At 43.3% G+C, this 17,155-nt stretch overlaps 1 protein-coding gene across 1 annotated transcript; it reads left to right on the top strand.

Moving 5' to 3' along the window:
- The first annotated feature begins 2,761 nt into the window (after positions 1 to 2,761).
- On the top strand, positions 2,762 to 17,137 carry LOC134440322 (endothelin receptor type B-like). The gene is made up of 7 exons (XM_063190352.1): positions 2,762 to 3,223; positions 6,033 to 6,145; positions 7,688 to 7,892; positions 11,449 to 11,598; positions 13,083 to 13,216; positions 13,435 to 13,543; positions 14,599 to 17,137. The coding sequence occupies exons 1-7, from the start codon at positions 2,792 to 2,794 to the stop codon at positions 14,746 to 14,748; spliced, it is 1,293 nt and encodes a 430-aa protein (XP_063046422.1). The 5' UTR covers positions 2,762 to 2,791; the 3' UTR covers positions 14,749 to 17,137.
- The last annotated feature ends 18 nt before the right edge of the window (positions 17,138 to 17,155 follow it).

Genomic DNA, 17,155 nt, shown 5'->3' with positions numbered 1-17,155 from the left:
TGCAGGTGTTCCCGGGCACAGACTCTTTCACAGTATTTTGCTCTTCGGTTTAAGAATATTCTACGGCATGTATGGTTGCATTTTGAGCAAATACGTTGCCTGTAGAAATTGACATATTTTGAGTAATTGTTTATGGCATAGGATGGACTTTACCATGCAGAGGAGAATCGACCATACCTTAGCTTACTGATCCACTGTGCATCACATAAGAAGATCCTGTATGCATATGTAACTGATCAGGATAGAAAGAAGCAAGCAGATCGACATTAAGAAGTCATTACTAAGTTATTAAAGTAAGTAGGTCTATCTACTTAAACCAAACTCAAGTTTTTAGAATTATTCACTCATCACTCACTCATGCTGGAACTTCTTCTGGTTTGCAGAAGTTTGTCTCTTTTCAGAGACACCTCACACTGCGACACCTCCCTTTGCATAGTTGCTGAAAACATAGTCCATATAATCTCTTAACAACCAACGTCTTTGATTTAGCACAATAGGCAAAAAGAAGGCCATATTTGTTCATATTTGTCCCTCATCATATTTTAATAGAGACATGAGTGACAAATTTGGTGTGGACTTTTTTTTTTTCTCCCAGGAGGACAATGAAGCTCATTTGTGTCCAGCAGCTCAGTGGCTGAATGTTGTGCTAGCTTGTGGTAGTGGTAAAGACATCTTTTCAAATTGCTTTGCTATGTGGAACTATTCATCCCCTTCTCTGGAAGCTGCTGAGGAGGGTCAAGGTTCAGGGCAGTGTGCACAATAAGGGAGCGGAGGAAACGGAGCCAAGTCCTCAGGCACTGAGGAGGAGATCACTTGGAGATGACCCTGGAGATGAGAGGGTGTCAACACTGACCAGTCAAGCACCAGTCAAGCACCAGTCACTACTTTCTCAGATCTCTCTCTCTCTCTCTCTCTCTCTCTCTCTCTCTTTCTCTCTCTCTCTCTCTCTCTCTCTCTCTCTCTCTTTCTCTCTCTCGTAGACAAAAGGCCTTCTTCTTTAACGTGTTGCAAATAAAAGCAAAAGTATGAATAGATACTGCTGTTACCCTTTCATTGGATTCTGTATACACATTTTTCAGGCAAGGCGTCTAATGATTCAGTGTGTGAGTCAGTGTTGAGCTCTTGCAGAGAAAGAAAAGAGCAGAATCCACACATGCGTTTTCTCATTTCACAGTCCCAAAGTGTCCCTAAATCCTTTAAAGACGCCTTAAAAGTTTCCTCCACCGAAAGGTGAAAAGATTTTGACATTATTATTGGGGTTGGAAATGTATGGCGTGTCATGCTACAAAATGTATCCCAGCAGCAGCCTCCCCGCAACACTGGGGTGAATTTCTCAAAACCAAAGTTGCTTACTACATTAGCTACTTCGTTGCTTTCAATGCATTTTCCCATTGGCAACTACCGAAGTTGCTAACAGGCTAACAACTTCCCTTTTGAGAAACTCACTGATCTCAACTTGTGGGAAAGTGTAACCATCACAATAAACACAACTCGCCACGAACCAAAGGACGCGAGAAGAATGCATTCCCTGTTCTTCTCCTTCGTGAACATCATTTCGGCCACATACTTCACACCACCATTGCCATGCATCTTGAAGCTTCTCAAGTGGCCCTACAAAAGCGTTTAGGGCCGGGCGGGCGGCCATCAATCTTCTTGGTCATGTGCTGGAGGTCAGCATGCCAGAGGAGAGGTGCGTGGCGCGGCGTGCATATGACTGCAGATGATGCTCTCTGATGATGGTGAGACTGAGGAGTGAAGAACAAACTCCCTCTCTGTTCCCTCTTTCACTCTCTTTCTCTCGGCTAATAAAAGGGCACACATGAGCCCGCAGGCTATTCTTTATGGCCCCAGAAAAAAGAGAGTTGAGAGAGAGAGAGAGAGAGAGAGAGAGAGAAATAAGGGAGAAACAAGGACCCCTGTTTAGGGAGGAGAAAGAGAAATGAAAACAAAAAAGGCTCTCTGCTCTGCTCAGAGCACTGATAAGGACTTTTTTATGTCCAGCCCTGCTAGTGGTATAGCACGTTATGCAGAGGCTCATCTTTTACTGTGGGGATATCTCAGGGTTTCTCTGACGTAAATATGCAATTTTAAAACAGGCTCTGTTTATACAAATCTGGCAGTCATGAGACTGATAAGAGTTATCCCCCCATGGAAAAGAATTACTGATGCGTTCATGTGTGCGAGCATGTTTTTCTCCAAAAACGACAACGATTACATTTTGAGACTAACAGGTCATTTGACGTGAAGGAAGGGCTTTCCTCACTTAAATAGTTTCCTCTGGGTGCCAGTGTATTTACACAACGGTGCGCTGACATTGTTTTGGTTGAGAGAGGCTGGTGTGGTGTGTGGGCTCGACTGTGACTGATTGGCCCTTAGGAAACTCCAGCTGCCTAGCATCCTCCTGGCCTTCCTTGTGTAATGAAAACAGATTGGGAGGCACCCTTTTCCGACCCCGCTCCAATCACCGCTCTGCTCCCCCACAGCCAACATCTTCAGCTGAACTTGCTGGCCACACTTGAAACTGAACTCTCCTGAGGGCTCTGCTGCTGCTGCTGCTGCTGCTGCGCTCTGTCTGACCTGTGTTGTTGTTTCTGCAGGTCACCGGGCGATCAGGATACTGCAACTGACAACTGACCCTCACACCTCCTGATCACCTCTCCATCTGATACATTTGTGTGAGTGTGAGTGTGTGTGTGTGTGTCTCAGTTTGTGTGTGTGTGTGTGTGTGTGTGTGTGTGTGTGAGAGAGAGAGAGAGAGAGAGAGAGTTAGAGAGAGGCTCCTGGAGAGAGGATGAGGGCTAAAGGACTTGTGGTGCTCTTGCTTGTAGCAAGTGTTTGCGCTGGGAGTTCACGATTTGCCCGGGACACAACGCAACAAGACAAATCTTCCGATTCTGAGTCATCTTTCAACAATGCAGCAGAACTCAAACCTGCAGTTGCCGCAGCCAATGGCTCTGGCCCCATCCCCGGCCCCGCAAGCCGGCCCGCCATGTCATACCCACCGATGTGTGTGAAGCAAACGGAAATCAAGCATGCCTTCAAGTATGTGAACACGGTGATATCCTGCATCATCTTCGTAGTGGGGATCATTGGGAACTCCACCCTGTTGCGGATCATCTATAAGAACAAGTGCATGAGGAATGGCCCCAATGTCCTCATCGGATCCCTGGCCCTCGGGGACCTGCTCTACATCCTCATCGCCATCCCCATCAACGTCTTCAAGGTGAGTGGACGAGGGCTGTTTATTGCTGGCTTCTTGTTGTTGACATCTATTGCATTGTCCAAAAAGATTTAGATAACAAGCAAAATGAACATTTTCTTGTCCCTATCTGAGGAACGCCATCAGTTTTGGTTGCTGTCATCTATTTCATTGTTAATGTCATTCATATGCGTGGACAAGGGGATGTGTTGTGCTGGCTTGCTGTTGACATGCATTTCACTGTCCAAAATGGTTTAGTTGTAAGCAGCTGAACTTGTTGGAGGTTGAGGATATTCCTTATTCAAGCAACATCATCATGTCATTGATTTTTTAAGGAGTTGGTTTAAGTACAAGGTCCGCATATTATCTCCATATGTGAATGGAGATATGTCAATGTTAATAGACTGTTTTACTTTCTCCTTGTCATTCTTATCAATGTTCTGAGTTCAGTGTTCGGACGGAGGAGTGGGTGGAAGGTGATAAGTGCATTTTGCTTTCTGCTTTAGGGACACTAATCACACATCGATCAGACTTACCCAAAACAAGGCCAACGTCAAGCACTTCACACGTACATTTAGCTGAATAGTCCTTATCATCTCTGAAATTAAAGCATGCTCATCATTTACATCCTATTTAAGGTCTTAAATTTTCCTCATTTTCCTCCCTAATTACGTTTTTCCACTCTACTCTATTATTTTAGATGATCAGATGCAGAGAGAGAATGGGTTGAGCATTTGGTTGTATAATGTTCTTATATAGTGGCAGCAAGAGAGCAAGGTGAGCAAGGAAGGAACTACTATGGGCTTATAGTCACATCTAAACAGTGTAAACAGAAAAGTAGCAACTAGACAATATTCACAGTTGGTGTTTAAGAAGCTGAATGAAAAGAGTGCCCTTCTGAGCGATGAAAGCTGGTAGAGAAATAAAACGCAATAGACATTCATCCTCGTACTGTGTCATGTTACAATATCGATACACATTTCCGTTGAGCCCAAACTGCCATGCCAAAAGCAGGAACAGCTTGTAATGAACTAAGAGGGGACAAATTAGATCTTCTGAAACTTGCGTTTCATAAATGCACAGTTTTGCAGCAAATGGCCACATAGTAAATTCTTGACTCGTGACCTGCAGTGAGGGAGTGACGTGAACGGGGCAGGATGGGTGGTCTGGAGGAGATCACAGCCTACTTTTGCTCTTCAAACCTCTTCCAGGTTTCTTTGTCACACTGCCTTCTCTCCATCAGTACATTTCTCCTCTTCCCCAGCCGCCCTTCTTCGCTCTTGATCTTTTTTCCCATCATTTCTCCTCTCTTTCTTGCCTGCCTCTGTGTGACCTGCACTGTTGTAGTCACACTTCTGACCTTGGCCATGACAGACAGGTGTGTGGCATCAGTCAGGACACTATGACGTGGCTGGCTGACAAGGTTACTTTGCTAAGGGTAGGCCTGAAGAGGTGAAGCATGTGAGGAGAGTGGGTGGTATTAGAGGAAATCATTCCTGAAGCCAAAGCACTGTCTTTTGTTTCCCCTCATGAGGTTTAGTCACATTCTGCAAACCCGACAGATCCCGGGAAGGATGGGGGGGGGGGTTGGGTCCAGTCCACTGGCATAGTTACCCGGCCAACAGCATTCTTTGTTGGTGTCAAGGGATCCCTTCTCATCCCTCCATCGTGTCCTTTTTAAGTCTTGACTCTGGTGGTGATTGGCAGGTGCAATTACACGCTCTGTAATATGGAACTAAGCTAAGTACAATGCTGTTGGTCGGATTGTGTAGCGCTGGCTGGAAACAATTTCCTTTTTTTGTCAGTGACTATGTGCTGGTTCTTTGCTAAATCCCCACTGAAAGCGATTTTGCTCGGACAGCCTTTTCTTACAAGACCACTGACAATGTGTTTGGTTAGAAACGTTAGCCTGTTTGTCTTGGCCAGAGAGATGTCTGCTTGGGATTTGGTAAAATGCCCTTAGCCTCACTGGGGACAAACATATTTGATCCAGTATGCAAATCCACCCTGCCAAGCCAAAGTAAAGCTGCCAATATCAAAATATGCTGAAAGCCCCCTTGATGGTTTGGTGTTGTTTTATTTTTTCGTTTTGCAATATTTGCCTGAATTTCATGCTACTTGATGCTGGACACTTTGAATCCTGAGACATTGACTTCTCAAATAATCCCATACCTCTAATATATCATTTGCTTTTATGCATGCTTTACGCATGTTGAAGACCCCAAGTCTCAGCTGAAGAGATGAAACACCTTTCAAGCTCTAAAAAGAAATCCAGTTGGCTAACTACATTCATAAGCTGATTAAGATGATCTGCATGAATGAGAATCTGCAACAATCCTGAACTACAACATAGGCCTACTTATCCACAAGTGTAAGGCGTCATAATTTACAGTCGGTCTTTCAGGTCAATTGATCATTGCTGTACAAAAATATAAAGCAGTTGACTGTGGCTCAGCTTCATCCTGTATTGAGTAGCTTGCCTTGCTGTTTCTACTGTAATCCATCAGTGCCATGTCAGCCAGCTGCTCTACCCTTTATGTTGTTTTAAGGCCTGTGTTTGCTTTCACAGTAACACCTGGCATAGTAGAGACGACAATTAGGAGCTATTACGCAGTCATATCAGTTTATCTGTTTGTATCACCAATTCAGGGTTTCTCAAGTCCAAAACCAAAGCAAATAAATGCCCACCCGCCACCACACCGTCTGCAATAGCAGTTGCTATAATGTTTTTCACAACATCTTACACAGTTTAGTCTGCATTTGAAAAAAAGCGAGTATTCTTGTTCAAGCACATAACATTCTGTTCTGTTTTATTCTTCTTCTCTGTGATCAGCTGCTGGCGGAGGACTGGCCGTTTGGCCTCTACATCTGCAAGCTGATGCCCTTCATCCAGAAAGCCTCGGTGGGCATCACAGTGCTCAGCCTGTGTGCCCTGAGCATAGACAGGTGGGACACCCAGCACACACACACATGGGCACTGCATGGGCATTCAGGTCTCAGAGCACACACATTGGGTGGTCTACAGATCACTTTAAATTAAAAGTACATCGCCCGTTTAAACTCGACGCAGAGAAAAGTACTGTGCCATAAATGGCATGCCTACACAGTGATTGTGATTTGGTGTGGGGTGGGGTGTGCTTAGTGAGATGTTCTGTAAACAATAGGCAGAGATGAGTCAGTGGGTGTACTATAGACAGACCACAAGCACGAACACAGTGGATGGTTCAGGAACTGGATGTAACTTTAGTAGGTACTGTACATCAATAAGACATTTCAAGGTTTAATGCTTCAGAAAAAATAAATTTGATGATCTTGTATCCCTATTTCAAATATGGGAGGGTTTTGTATTATGGCTACACTTTTGTATGGTGAGATTTTCATATAATGGTTGCATTTTGTATTGTTATTGCTGTATTTTTTTTGTCAATTCATTATTCTATAGCATTTTTTGAGGATTACCATGGCTGTCACATTACCGTAGTGACTAAGTGATCAAACATATAAAACAGACACCCTGCATACAACAGACCTGGCTTTTATAATGAGAAGCTAAATGAGTCTCATTACTTTACAATCACTTGGCTTTTGTTATATTTACAAGCTAGACTTTCACAGGCAAAGGAATGCCAATTAAATATGGCATGCATACTCATAAACACGAGGAGTTGAAAGGAACTGTCTGAAATGTGTTAATAGACCAAAGCCTTTGTTTTTATTTTGTTTGAATTATTGCAGGACCCATATAAACAACAAGCTCCTGCCACAAAATTAGCTAGTGTGTTTGAACTTTTCTCCATGCTGTCTAAATATGATGACACCTATACTGCAAGAACTGAAGACATGAGGGCAATGAGTTTCGTGCTGTATTTCAATGTGCTGTTGTTAGCATTATTGAGTTAAGAAAACATAAACAGATCAAGGCAGTCATTTGTCGTGAGTGTGTCGAATGAATTTAGATCACCCCAGTTAGGACACTTAAGGACTCTTCTCACCAACACTGTATCAAACAAGAGGAGAGTTTTGGCCCGCTCTGAACCCAGACTCTCTGTCCACCACACAAGCAGCCAGGTACGGTGGTGTGACAGTCAGAGCGCACCCACACAAACCAAGTGATGGGCATTCCATCACAAACACCACTGACCATATTAACCCTAATAAACAGGCTAAGGGCCTCCGCACATCGGCCCTGACAACACTACGGAGCACTATCGGTTCTGACAATGTTGGTTACCGCTGCACACTGGCACAGATGTGCTATATTGTATACTGTACATAGTGAGTGGTCAATTTCATCACAGCAGTGCATGTTTAATCAATGGGCGGCTCCGACAAAAAATAGAGCTTTCCCGTCATCAGCAGTTGACAACCGCGGACATCGGAGCCAGTGTGCGGGGTTGTATCGAAAACAGTGGAATCAAAATTTTCCACACTTCGTCGCGCCGGTGTGTGGAGGCCCTAACCAGAGCTGATGTGTTGTGCCCACACCAGGTATCATGCGGTGACGTCATGGAGCCGTGTGAAAGGCATGGGGGTGCCACTGTGGAAGGCAATTGAGGTGACGCTGATCTGGGTGGCCGCCGTAGTGCTGGCGGTGCCCGAAGCATTGGCCTTCGACATGATGGAGATGTCCTACCGCGGCGCCAAGCTGCGCATCTGCCTCCTCCACCCGCAGCAGACCCATCCCTTCATGAAGGTAAGGGAGCCACTGTCACTGGGCTGCGTTTCCCAAAACCTCTTAAGTAGTACTTAAGCCTAAGTAGCACTTGAGGTGCCCCCCCCTATAACGTTTATGCTTACAATATTTTATTAGGCCCACATAGGCCTTCTTGAGTAGTACTTAAGCCTAAGTAGTACTTGAGGTGCCCCCCTAGGCAATATATCACATCACTAAAAGTTTATGCGTTTTTTGAGGCCTACATAGGCCTGCTAGCACATGCAAATAAAATGCTTGCACAAAAGTGCATGTGTGAGGTAAAATAGTGTATGTATCAACTTTTGGAGTAGAGTAGAGTAACTTTACTTATCCCCAGGGGGTAGTTAACCCCTTAAGACATGGGATTATAAATATAAAAAGCTATAAACCAAGTCGTAATGTATTACTAAAGGTCCTTTGCACTGTCATAGTAGTGTAGTACTATAGTAGTTAACTTTCACTGTCTATTACAGTGTGCGACAGGAGGTATGGCGTGCATTAAGGGGCTACGGACATTTTAGTGATGATGTGAGACTTATTTTTGATATATCGCTAAAGGGGCACCTCATATGTAAGTTAAGTCAGCCCTGGGATCAGGACCTTATTAAGCCAATGTGATGCCCCCGGGCACTATACCTCACTGGTGCCCCCTTTATAAATAATATTTGTTAAGTTTGTGTCTTGTGGTGCCCCCCAACTGGTCAAATATGGTTGGTACCCCTGGGCACTCTCCCGCTGACCCCAATGGATGATCCGGCCATGCTGGGATGTGACTACAACAAAAATGGGGTGACCCCTCTACATGTAAAGCCACATGACTGTTTTTTAGTGAGTCTGCTACTATGCTGGGCCAGTCGTTTGATTTGTCAGTCGGTCGGAGAGCACTTCGCTTTTCGGAGGTTTAGTACACAAGATGTTGTAGGTCTGTTGAACTTGGAACGTTTTTTTTCTGAAACAGATCATAACAATTGGGACAGATGGCAAAACTAGCTGCAAAATAATGAGTTTAACCTGCTGTACTGAACATACAAAAGTGTCACCACCATTGCACCTGCAATATTTTTGACTCTATTGGCTGTATGCCATCATTTTGTTCTCAGACTTAATTTTCACAAAACTGCAATAATTTTTCAACCACGTAACTAATGTTGATTGCCACAATGTGCTGATTGAATACATAGTAAACAGCTCATCTGTTAAAAAATGGTGTGAAACACTGCATTTCTAAGAAAGGAGCTAGCAAAATTACACAAGTAATTATTTGAATTAGCTACTGCATAAGTATTTTACATGAGTCACGACTAATATGCATTTGTTTATGTTGTTTGTTGCCCTCTGTTGTTTGATGTCTGCTATTTAAGTCTGCGTTGTGTGTGTTGTAAAGAAGCACACTATCATTTTATTTTTAAGGAGAACTAAATACACACTTTAACTTATTTGTTTGTTGTCAATATAGTAACTGACTTGTGGTAGAATTTGGTTAGCTTTTATTTCTTGTGCTATTTGCTTTATCTATGTATTCAATTTTTCTGTCCTTGTGTGTTTCTAAACTACTGCTGTAAAGGAAATGTTGCCTCAGGGACAAATGAGGACTTAACTATACTGCCAGCACTGCTACTCTCTCCAACTGTTTCTTACCACAAGGTCAAGTTGTGGAACATTGGTAGCAGCAAAGATATTATATTCTCTCTGGTAGAACCGTGCATGTCAGCAGGGCTGTGCAAAAAAAGCAAAAAGGCAAAAAGTAGGTAGTATCAGAAAACCATATTCCGGAAAAAGATAATGTGCACTCTCGTACACACATGCATGCACGCACGCACGCGCGCGCACGCACACACACACACGCGCACACACACACACACACACACACACACACACACACACACACACACACACACACACACACACACACACACACACACACACACACACACACAGGCCCACACACCCCAAACAATATAAAAAACCCACATGATTTAAATTTTTCAATTAGTCACAATTCTATTTCATCTACCTCTTTCATAGATACTGTGTTTGCAGACCGAAAGAATTACCATCCCTGTGACTGTGATCTGGTCTCGAATTTGGTGAGAGTCACAGAGAGAGTTTGTTGTGCACTTGTTGATGGACGGTCATGAAGGCTTTGCGTGCAAAATACGAGAGTAGAGAAATCAGGTTTGCTTTAATGGTTATGACATCAGAGGCGAAATACCACATAGAGTAAACAACTTTATTTTTAGCACAGAGAAAAAAAGGCTCCCGATTTCATATTATTGGACTATGGCAATGAGTCAGAATGAAAGGTAGGCAGTGCGGTAGATCAGACTACTCAAAGAAAATCAGAATAAAAGATAAAAAAATATATATATGGAGATCCTGAAACAAAAATACAGGCAATTCCCTCTGAGAAAGAAATATATAAATCCAACACTTGAGTTTCTGGTAGATTGAGTAAATGCTGAGTGTTTAATAAGGACCCCTGGGCTTTAAGACTTAAGACACCGAAAGCATGTGACCTAAACCCCATGTCATAATTTGGGACATGAGTAACTTGAGATAATTGCCCCTTAGGCTGAAAGTCACTTTTATGTGAAGTGTTTTCTTTCAGGTCATGCAACACTGTTAGCTGGCTAGTGTCTAGCCCAGGAAAAAGAAAAACATGAATATTCCTTTCGATCCCAGACATGAAAATAAAAGAGGTAATGCAATTTGTAAAATGCTAGACTTCTTATTACGCCATCAACTCTTTGATAGTAAAACTAAGTGCTAGTTCTGAAAGCAGTATACATTAAAAAAGAAAGGACAACAATCCAGCTACTCTCTGTTCAAACTGTATGACCCAATGCTCAAATGCTGCATGGAAGTTCACACATTCGTCCGGGACACCCCTAATGATCCTCCCCTCCCACCTCACCCAACCTGGAAAATGTGGCGGTGGATGTGCTGCTAATCAGACTAATATCCTGCGACAGGAGGCTACTATGATGTTCTAGGACTAAGTGTCACTTGTGTTGTCTTTCCATGTCCCCGTAAGTAGGAGTGTCCCACACTAGCGCCAGGTGGTCAGATTAAAATGTGGAAAGAATGTGTGCAGACGTGTGTGTGTGTGCGCGCGCGTGCGAGTGTGTGTGTGTGATTGTATGTTTCAACTTCCCACACAGAGGTGGTGGTCAGGGTGGTATTACATTAACTAAATGGCTTGATGTAGCAACACACTCCCACAGAGGAGTGGAAGGTTAAGTTTATGGATATGATGCATTTTTTATGGATGTGAATTTTGAATGGCTTACAGTAAGTGGGGGTCAGGACTCTCCTGCCAACAACCCTTTTCCCATGTTCATTCCCATGTCTCTCAGTTCTATTAACTGGATTTCATCTCCTTGTGACCCAATGTAGCAATCCCTTCTCTTTTTTTCTGTGTCTATTTCCGTTCTATCAGGATGTGAAGCACTGGTGGCTGATTTTAAATGGACTTGGGGAGGTCAGGGCCCTCTTGGGAATAACACTAACACAGTACAACATGTGCCATGTGTGTCCGTCCGCGTGTCTATTTCAGTTCTACCAGGAAGTGAAGGACTGGTGGCTGTTTGGGTTCTACTTCTGCCTCCCTCTGTTGTGCACGGGCGTCTTCTACACCCTCATGACCTGCGAGATGCTGCGCCGCAAGAAGGGCATGCGCATCGCCCTCAACGACCACATGAAACAGGTGCGTGCATAACTGTGCTCAACCGTGGACAGTTTGCCACTCTGGTATCGAACCTGCGTCAAGCACTCCAGTTTGGCATGGGAGACACAGCAGGATACCACTGAGCTAAAAGGTCTAGATCAGTAGCTCAGCGCAAACGATACTGTATGAGGGAGGGAGGGAGGGAGGTTTGCTAAAGCTGTAAGCTGCTAGTTGGCATGGGTTACACATGCATACTAAACTTCACGGCAGCTTCCACGCCAGTCACCCCTGCACCACAACACACTCCCATCTAGTTGATACCACTTCTTTTGGGAAACTAATGCCTCTTTTCCTCTGCCGGTTTTCTGGTAGGCCTACAGCTCGACACAGCGTGACTCGGCTGCCACTTTTTGCTTTACGATTGAGCTGTGTTGTGCCTATTCGAAAAGCAAAAAGTGCCGGCCGAGTTGCGCTGTGTCAAGCTGTAGGCCTATCAGAAAACTAGCAATGGAAAAGAGCCTTAAATGTCTGGTGCCAACCACACCAAGTCACTTAACAGAGCTGTAAGATACTACGATTAAAATGTGTCATTATTTTTTCAGGCATCTTTCTTGTGAGTTGAATGATTCAAGTGTGTTGAATGATTGTTTTGTTAATTTGTCTAATGACCCTTTTTTAATGCGGCTGACGTTCTAGGGAGTTGCAACATTGTGTTACTTGCTTCTCATGCCAGTTTGATTCCTCTTTACTGATCACACTACTTTGACTTGACCTGTTTGGAATTGAGTTTATTTGAGACTATGCATAAGCGTCAATGATTTTACTACAACGTCCTGACATGAAGTGTGATGGGGGGCAACCGCTATTCAGACATGCCGCTATTCCGTCATAACGCTATTCAGACATCCCGAGCTGAGCAACGTAGCACAAACCACAGAAATGGCATATCTCGTGCCGGTATTCCGACAATAGACATCAATGTCGGAATAGCGGCATATTGGAATAGCGCCATGTAACCAGTGAGATGTTCCAATACCAATGTTCCACAAGTGAGAAATCAGGTTCTAAGGGATCCATCAGAGAGAAATATTTACTCACATATATAGCATAAATTCATCTGAATTTTAGGAAACGGAAGGGTTAATGTCTTCCTTAAATATGAGCAATACAAGCAGATGTCTGCAAGAGAGCCGATACGATTGTCTCATCTTTGATGCCACTCATCCAAGTCTATGTGCTCCCGCTAAGGGATGTGTCAGGGAGAGATATACAGCATATGTACAGTATTTATGTATGCATCCATGAGAATGTAGGGAAATTAAAGAATTCATGTCTGCTTTAAATTCAAGTGAGCAGGTTATGGTTGTCTCCTTGGTGTCACATCCAAAAAGTCATGTCAGACTTCCTGTCAGCTACGGTTCTTTGACATTCAATCAATACAAGCAGATGTCTGAAAGTGAGCAGAATCAATTGTCTCATCTGGTACTAAGTGTGTGTGTGTGTATGTGCGTGTGTGTGTGCAGCGTCGTGAGGTGGCCAAGACTGTCTTCTGTCTGGTGGTGATCTTCGCCCTCTGCTGGCTGCCTCTCCACCTGAGCCGCATCCTCAAGAAGACCATCTACGACCAGTCGGACCCCAACCGCTGTGAACTGCTGAGGTATACAGTGCTTACCAACTTCAATGTACTGATAAAAGAAGTAAGCGAAAGAAGCTCTTCAGATAAACCCTTATGGTTTTGTTTCATATCCCAAATTCTTTGATTGAGGTTGTTCAATATGATTTTGGGAAAATAACTTTCAGAAGGTATCACAGTTTGCCTCGATACCGCGTGAAGCTGCCTGGTGTTCTCATCTTCTGGCTCTTGTGTCTCCTTAGTTTCCTGCTGGTACTGGACTACATTGGCATCAACATGGCCTCCCTAAACTCCTGCATCAACCCTGTGGCACTCTACTTTGTCAGCCAGAAGTTTAAAAATTGCTTTAAGGTATGAATCTTCTCTTGGGGCAGCCTTGGCTGAATATTAGGGAGTCTGTCTTGGAATTAGAAATGGCCAAAGTACCCTTTAACAAGGAATCTAACTTCTGCTCCAGCGACTGTAATCAATACCCTGTACCTAAATAACTGTAAGTCCCTGTAAGTCGATAAAAGTGTGCTGTGTAGTGTAATGTAATTTAGTGGGGAAAAAACTTGATATGAATTGGCAAGTTGTGTTGTTTGGACATCAACCGTCTTAAAAGATGAGAGGAACAGACAGCATTGTTCCTCAGCCAAGGTCTCAATCCGCTCCGGATGCTTCCCACGGTTGTCCCTTACCTCATGTTTAAACATCCATCCATAACCAACTTCACATGGCTGACCCGTACTTCCTTGGACGTCAAGAGTATTCCTAGACCATGGAAAGTGTGAAATGGAGTTTATCTGTCCCATTGCAATCCATCATTGACCTCTCCTTGAACTTGGAAGAAAGCAGAGTGTGATATAGACAGGAAGAGCGATGCAGCTGTAAAGATATAGTTATGACTTATCCTGCTGATATATAACCTCAGTGCATGTCTGTATCTGTACACAATACGCCTTGAAATTGCTTTGGTTTTTGAGTGTGTTCCGCTCACATGTTTGTGATCTGCTTACTGTCTGTTGGAAGTCAACCTCCTCTAAAATTGGTGGAAAAACAAACGTTCAGGGTGAATATATGGATGTGCTGTACTGTTGGATGTGTTATGAATGCAAATGCCAATGGATGCAAAGACTTAGTGACAAAGGGAAAAGTTAGTCGCCTACAGTATGACCTAGCACTCAATAACTCAAATTGTATGACTTTAAACACTCAAAACATTTGTAGAAGTTACTATATGTACTGTAGTAACGTTGGTCACCGCCATATGTCCATCTTCTTTTTCGATTACTTTTATAATTCCTTAAATTCCTTAAACTTTTTAGAGAGAGTTACTGAAGACCAGTTTCTTGCATATGCAAGTATGATTGGCCAGTAAAGCTGACTCTGATTCTGATTCTGTTTTTTGCTGTTGATGTTTGCAGTCCTGCCTGTGTTGCTGGTGCCAGAGGAAATCCAGGAATATCTCGCCGACAGACGAGCGGGGATCTGGCGTGCGCTGGAAGGGCTCGTGCCACGGCAACGGCCTCGACCGGACCAGCTCTCGATCAAGCCAAAAGTACAGCTCTACCTAAGACAGCCGGACCAGGGAGGCGAGGCGAGAGAACAGCTTGGAGCTGATCCGGACCAGGCACGTTTTGGTGGTTCTGGCTTCCTGTCCTCGCCTGACAAATGTTCTAGCTTGGACCGGAACAATGACACACCATTTGTCCTTACTTTATATATATATATCTGGATATGACGTCAAATCTGTGCTTGAGAGGAACACACCCTCTCAAGACAGCAAAGAAGAAAGGTTCCGGAGCAACCAGAGAGAACCAAACGAGATGGGTCCGGCTGGTCTGGCTGTGGGATCACTACAACAAAAGGAGTATTTATCCATGTAGAAAGAAAGAAAACTATTGTGTATAAAACAACTAGTATGTTTTTTTTAATGATGCAAGGACGATTAACTCAGTGTTTGTTTTGGTTTCTGAGGCATCCTGGGCAGAGGACCTTAATGCTTTTTGTGGCTTAATTGTATTAGGGGCCACAGCAGTGAAGGACAATGAAGATAATAGTTTCCCAGAAAAACATCCATTCCAAAGGGTAAGGGCAAGCAAAAGCTTTTCAGCCCTGACTCGAGGACTGCAGTCTTGTAAACCAAACCAAGGAGGGTTGGGAGGGCAAACATTGCGCAGGACAAGGTGTTATTTAATGTTATTCATATGCTGATTATGTATTATGTATAGGGATATCTGGTATATATTTTCTATGTAAATCATTTGTAGCAAGCAAATCTGAAAGGAGTGCCTTCCATGTCAATTTCATAACATTTTTTTGTGAAATTTCCATGAGGAATACCACCCGAATGGGTATTTTTGATGGACTTTCAGGAGCCGCTGCGTTTTCACAATGCGAACTGCAGCACGCAGTAGAGAAACAGACCAAAATGGACAAAGTGCGACAGCAAAGTGAACATGTACAGTAGAGACTGTGATGTAAACAGGTTGTAGTGTTTTTCATAATTGAACTAGTTCACTCTATTTTCTTAAAAAGAATCCTTATTGATGGTCTTAATTTGTTTTCCAATTTAATCTTTATTCTAAACGTATGTCAAGTATTATTAACTCAAAGCTTTTCTACTGAGTATTGAATTTGTTGACCAGTATAGTATATGGCAATAAAGATTATTTTATCACATAAGGGGTTTCAAATAGTTAATAATATGAACCTGAATGTCCCTTTTAAGCACAACAGAGCACAGATTATGAACAAAATACCAGGAGGTCTCCATCTACATTTCAGTGTAAAACCCGGTCTTGTCATTGGTTCAAATTACATGACACCAACAATCACACACTCTCTTTGTTAAAGTTTTTTTTTAAAGGTTGGGCATGTTATCCATAGTGAAGGAGTCTCACACTTAATGGCCTGTGACCTGTTTTAAGCCATGCAGACAAAACACATGAGGTGTTAACATTACTTTTGACATCAATGTAAACCACAGAAATCACATTCTTGTAATGTGACCAATCTGGCCACAACTTGATACGAATGTCGTTCTCAGATCTTTAAGTGTGACACAATCCTTTCATAATCTGACCATTAGACAGTTTGTACAAACACTTCATACTCTTCGTCAGTTTACCTTACCTTACCTTGTATAGACATCAATTTTATAACCAAAGTCGATTGGTAATTACGATCTGAGGCAGCACTCGAGCGAATTTGGTTTTCGTGGTTTAGGGATTCACAAATTCTGAGGTCGAGCTAAATCAAATCAAATTCTACCTGTTGAAAGTCATTAGCATCAGTGGTGCAATAGAACTGCTGCCTTTCTCTAGTAAACACAGATGTCCTTGCATTCTCGAGACAGTCAGGATTAGATCAGCCACCATGAAATCACAGGCATTTCGTTTGCCGATGCTTGCTGCTAGTGGCCTGATACTGACGTGTAGCTCTGTGACAACAAGGCTGCACAAACATGCACAAGGTATAGAGGATTCTCTGCAGCTGTATAAGGTTTGATAGCACTATGCGCCACAGTATTCCCCCAACCCAAGGCACCCATACCATATGCTAATGAGAACTCAGATTCAAGTCCAGCCTGGGTCATTTATCCCAACCCTACCCCACCACTCTCTACCTCTCACTTTTGGGTCATTCCTTCCCTTCACAGTCCTAAAACCTGACAGGGACCCTGATGATAGGGAGTTCCTGACAGACATTTTTTGGAAATAAAATATTCTCATGTTGAAATCAGATAGCCTACGCTGCAAGTGGCCAGAGAAGGAGAAGATCGCCATCAGTGAGATCTAACTGGCGCGAGGGGTCAACGAGGGATTTCACAGCAAGCAACCAAAAAGAAAAAAGACCTTCAAGTGGCCACTCACGCAACTGAGGCTTCACAACCCTGCAAATCATGCGAGCCCTTCTGAAGAAGCATTTGAATTTGATGCCAAGCCTTCTGGTGTTCCTTAAACATTCCTGTCTTAATAA

The sequence above is a fragment of the Engraulis encrasicolus genome, chromosome 23 (assembly GCF_034702125.1).
Source record: "Engraulis encrasicolus isolate BLACKSEA-1 chromosome 23, IST_EnEncr_1.0, whole genome shotgun sequence".
Lineage (NCBI taxonomy): Eukaryota > Metazoa > Chordata > Actinopteri > Clupeiformes > Engraulidae > Engraulis > Engraulis encrasicolus.
The sequence above is the reverse complement of the archived record's forward strand: the minus strand, read 5'-3'. Positions and strand labels throughout refer to the sequence as shown.

Excerpts from the sequence above, each read along its gene's own strand:
- LOC134440322 (XM_063190352.1), top strand. The coding sequence starts at position 2,792 with ATGAGGGCTAAAGGACTTGTGGTGCTCTTGCTTGTAGCAAGTGTTTGC. Across the intron at positions 7,893-11,448 it reads AGACCCATCCCTTCATGAAG|TTCTACCAGGAAGTGAAGGA; the intron begins GTAAGGGAGCCA and ends TGTCTATTTCAG. Across the intron at positions 11,599-13,082 it reads TCAACGACCACATGAAACAG|CGTCGTGAGGTGGCCAAGAC; the intron begins GTGCGTGCATAA and ends GTGTGTGTGCAG.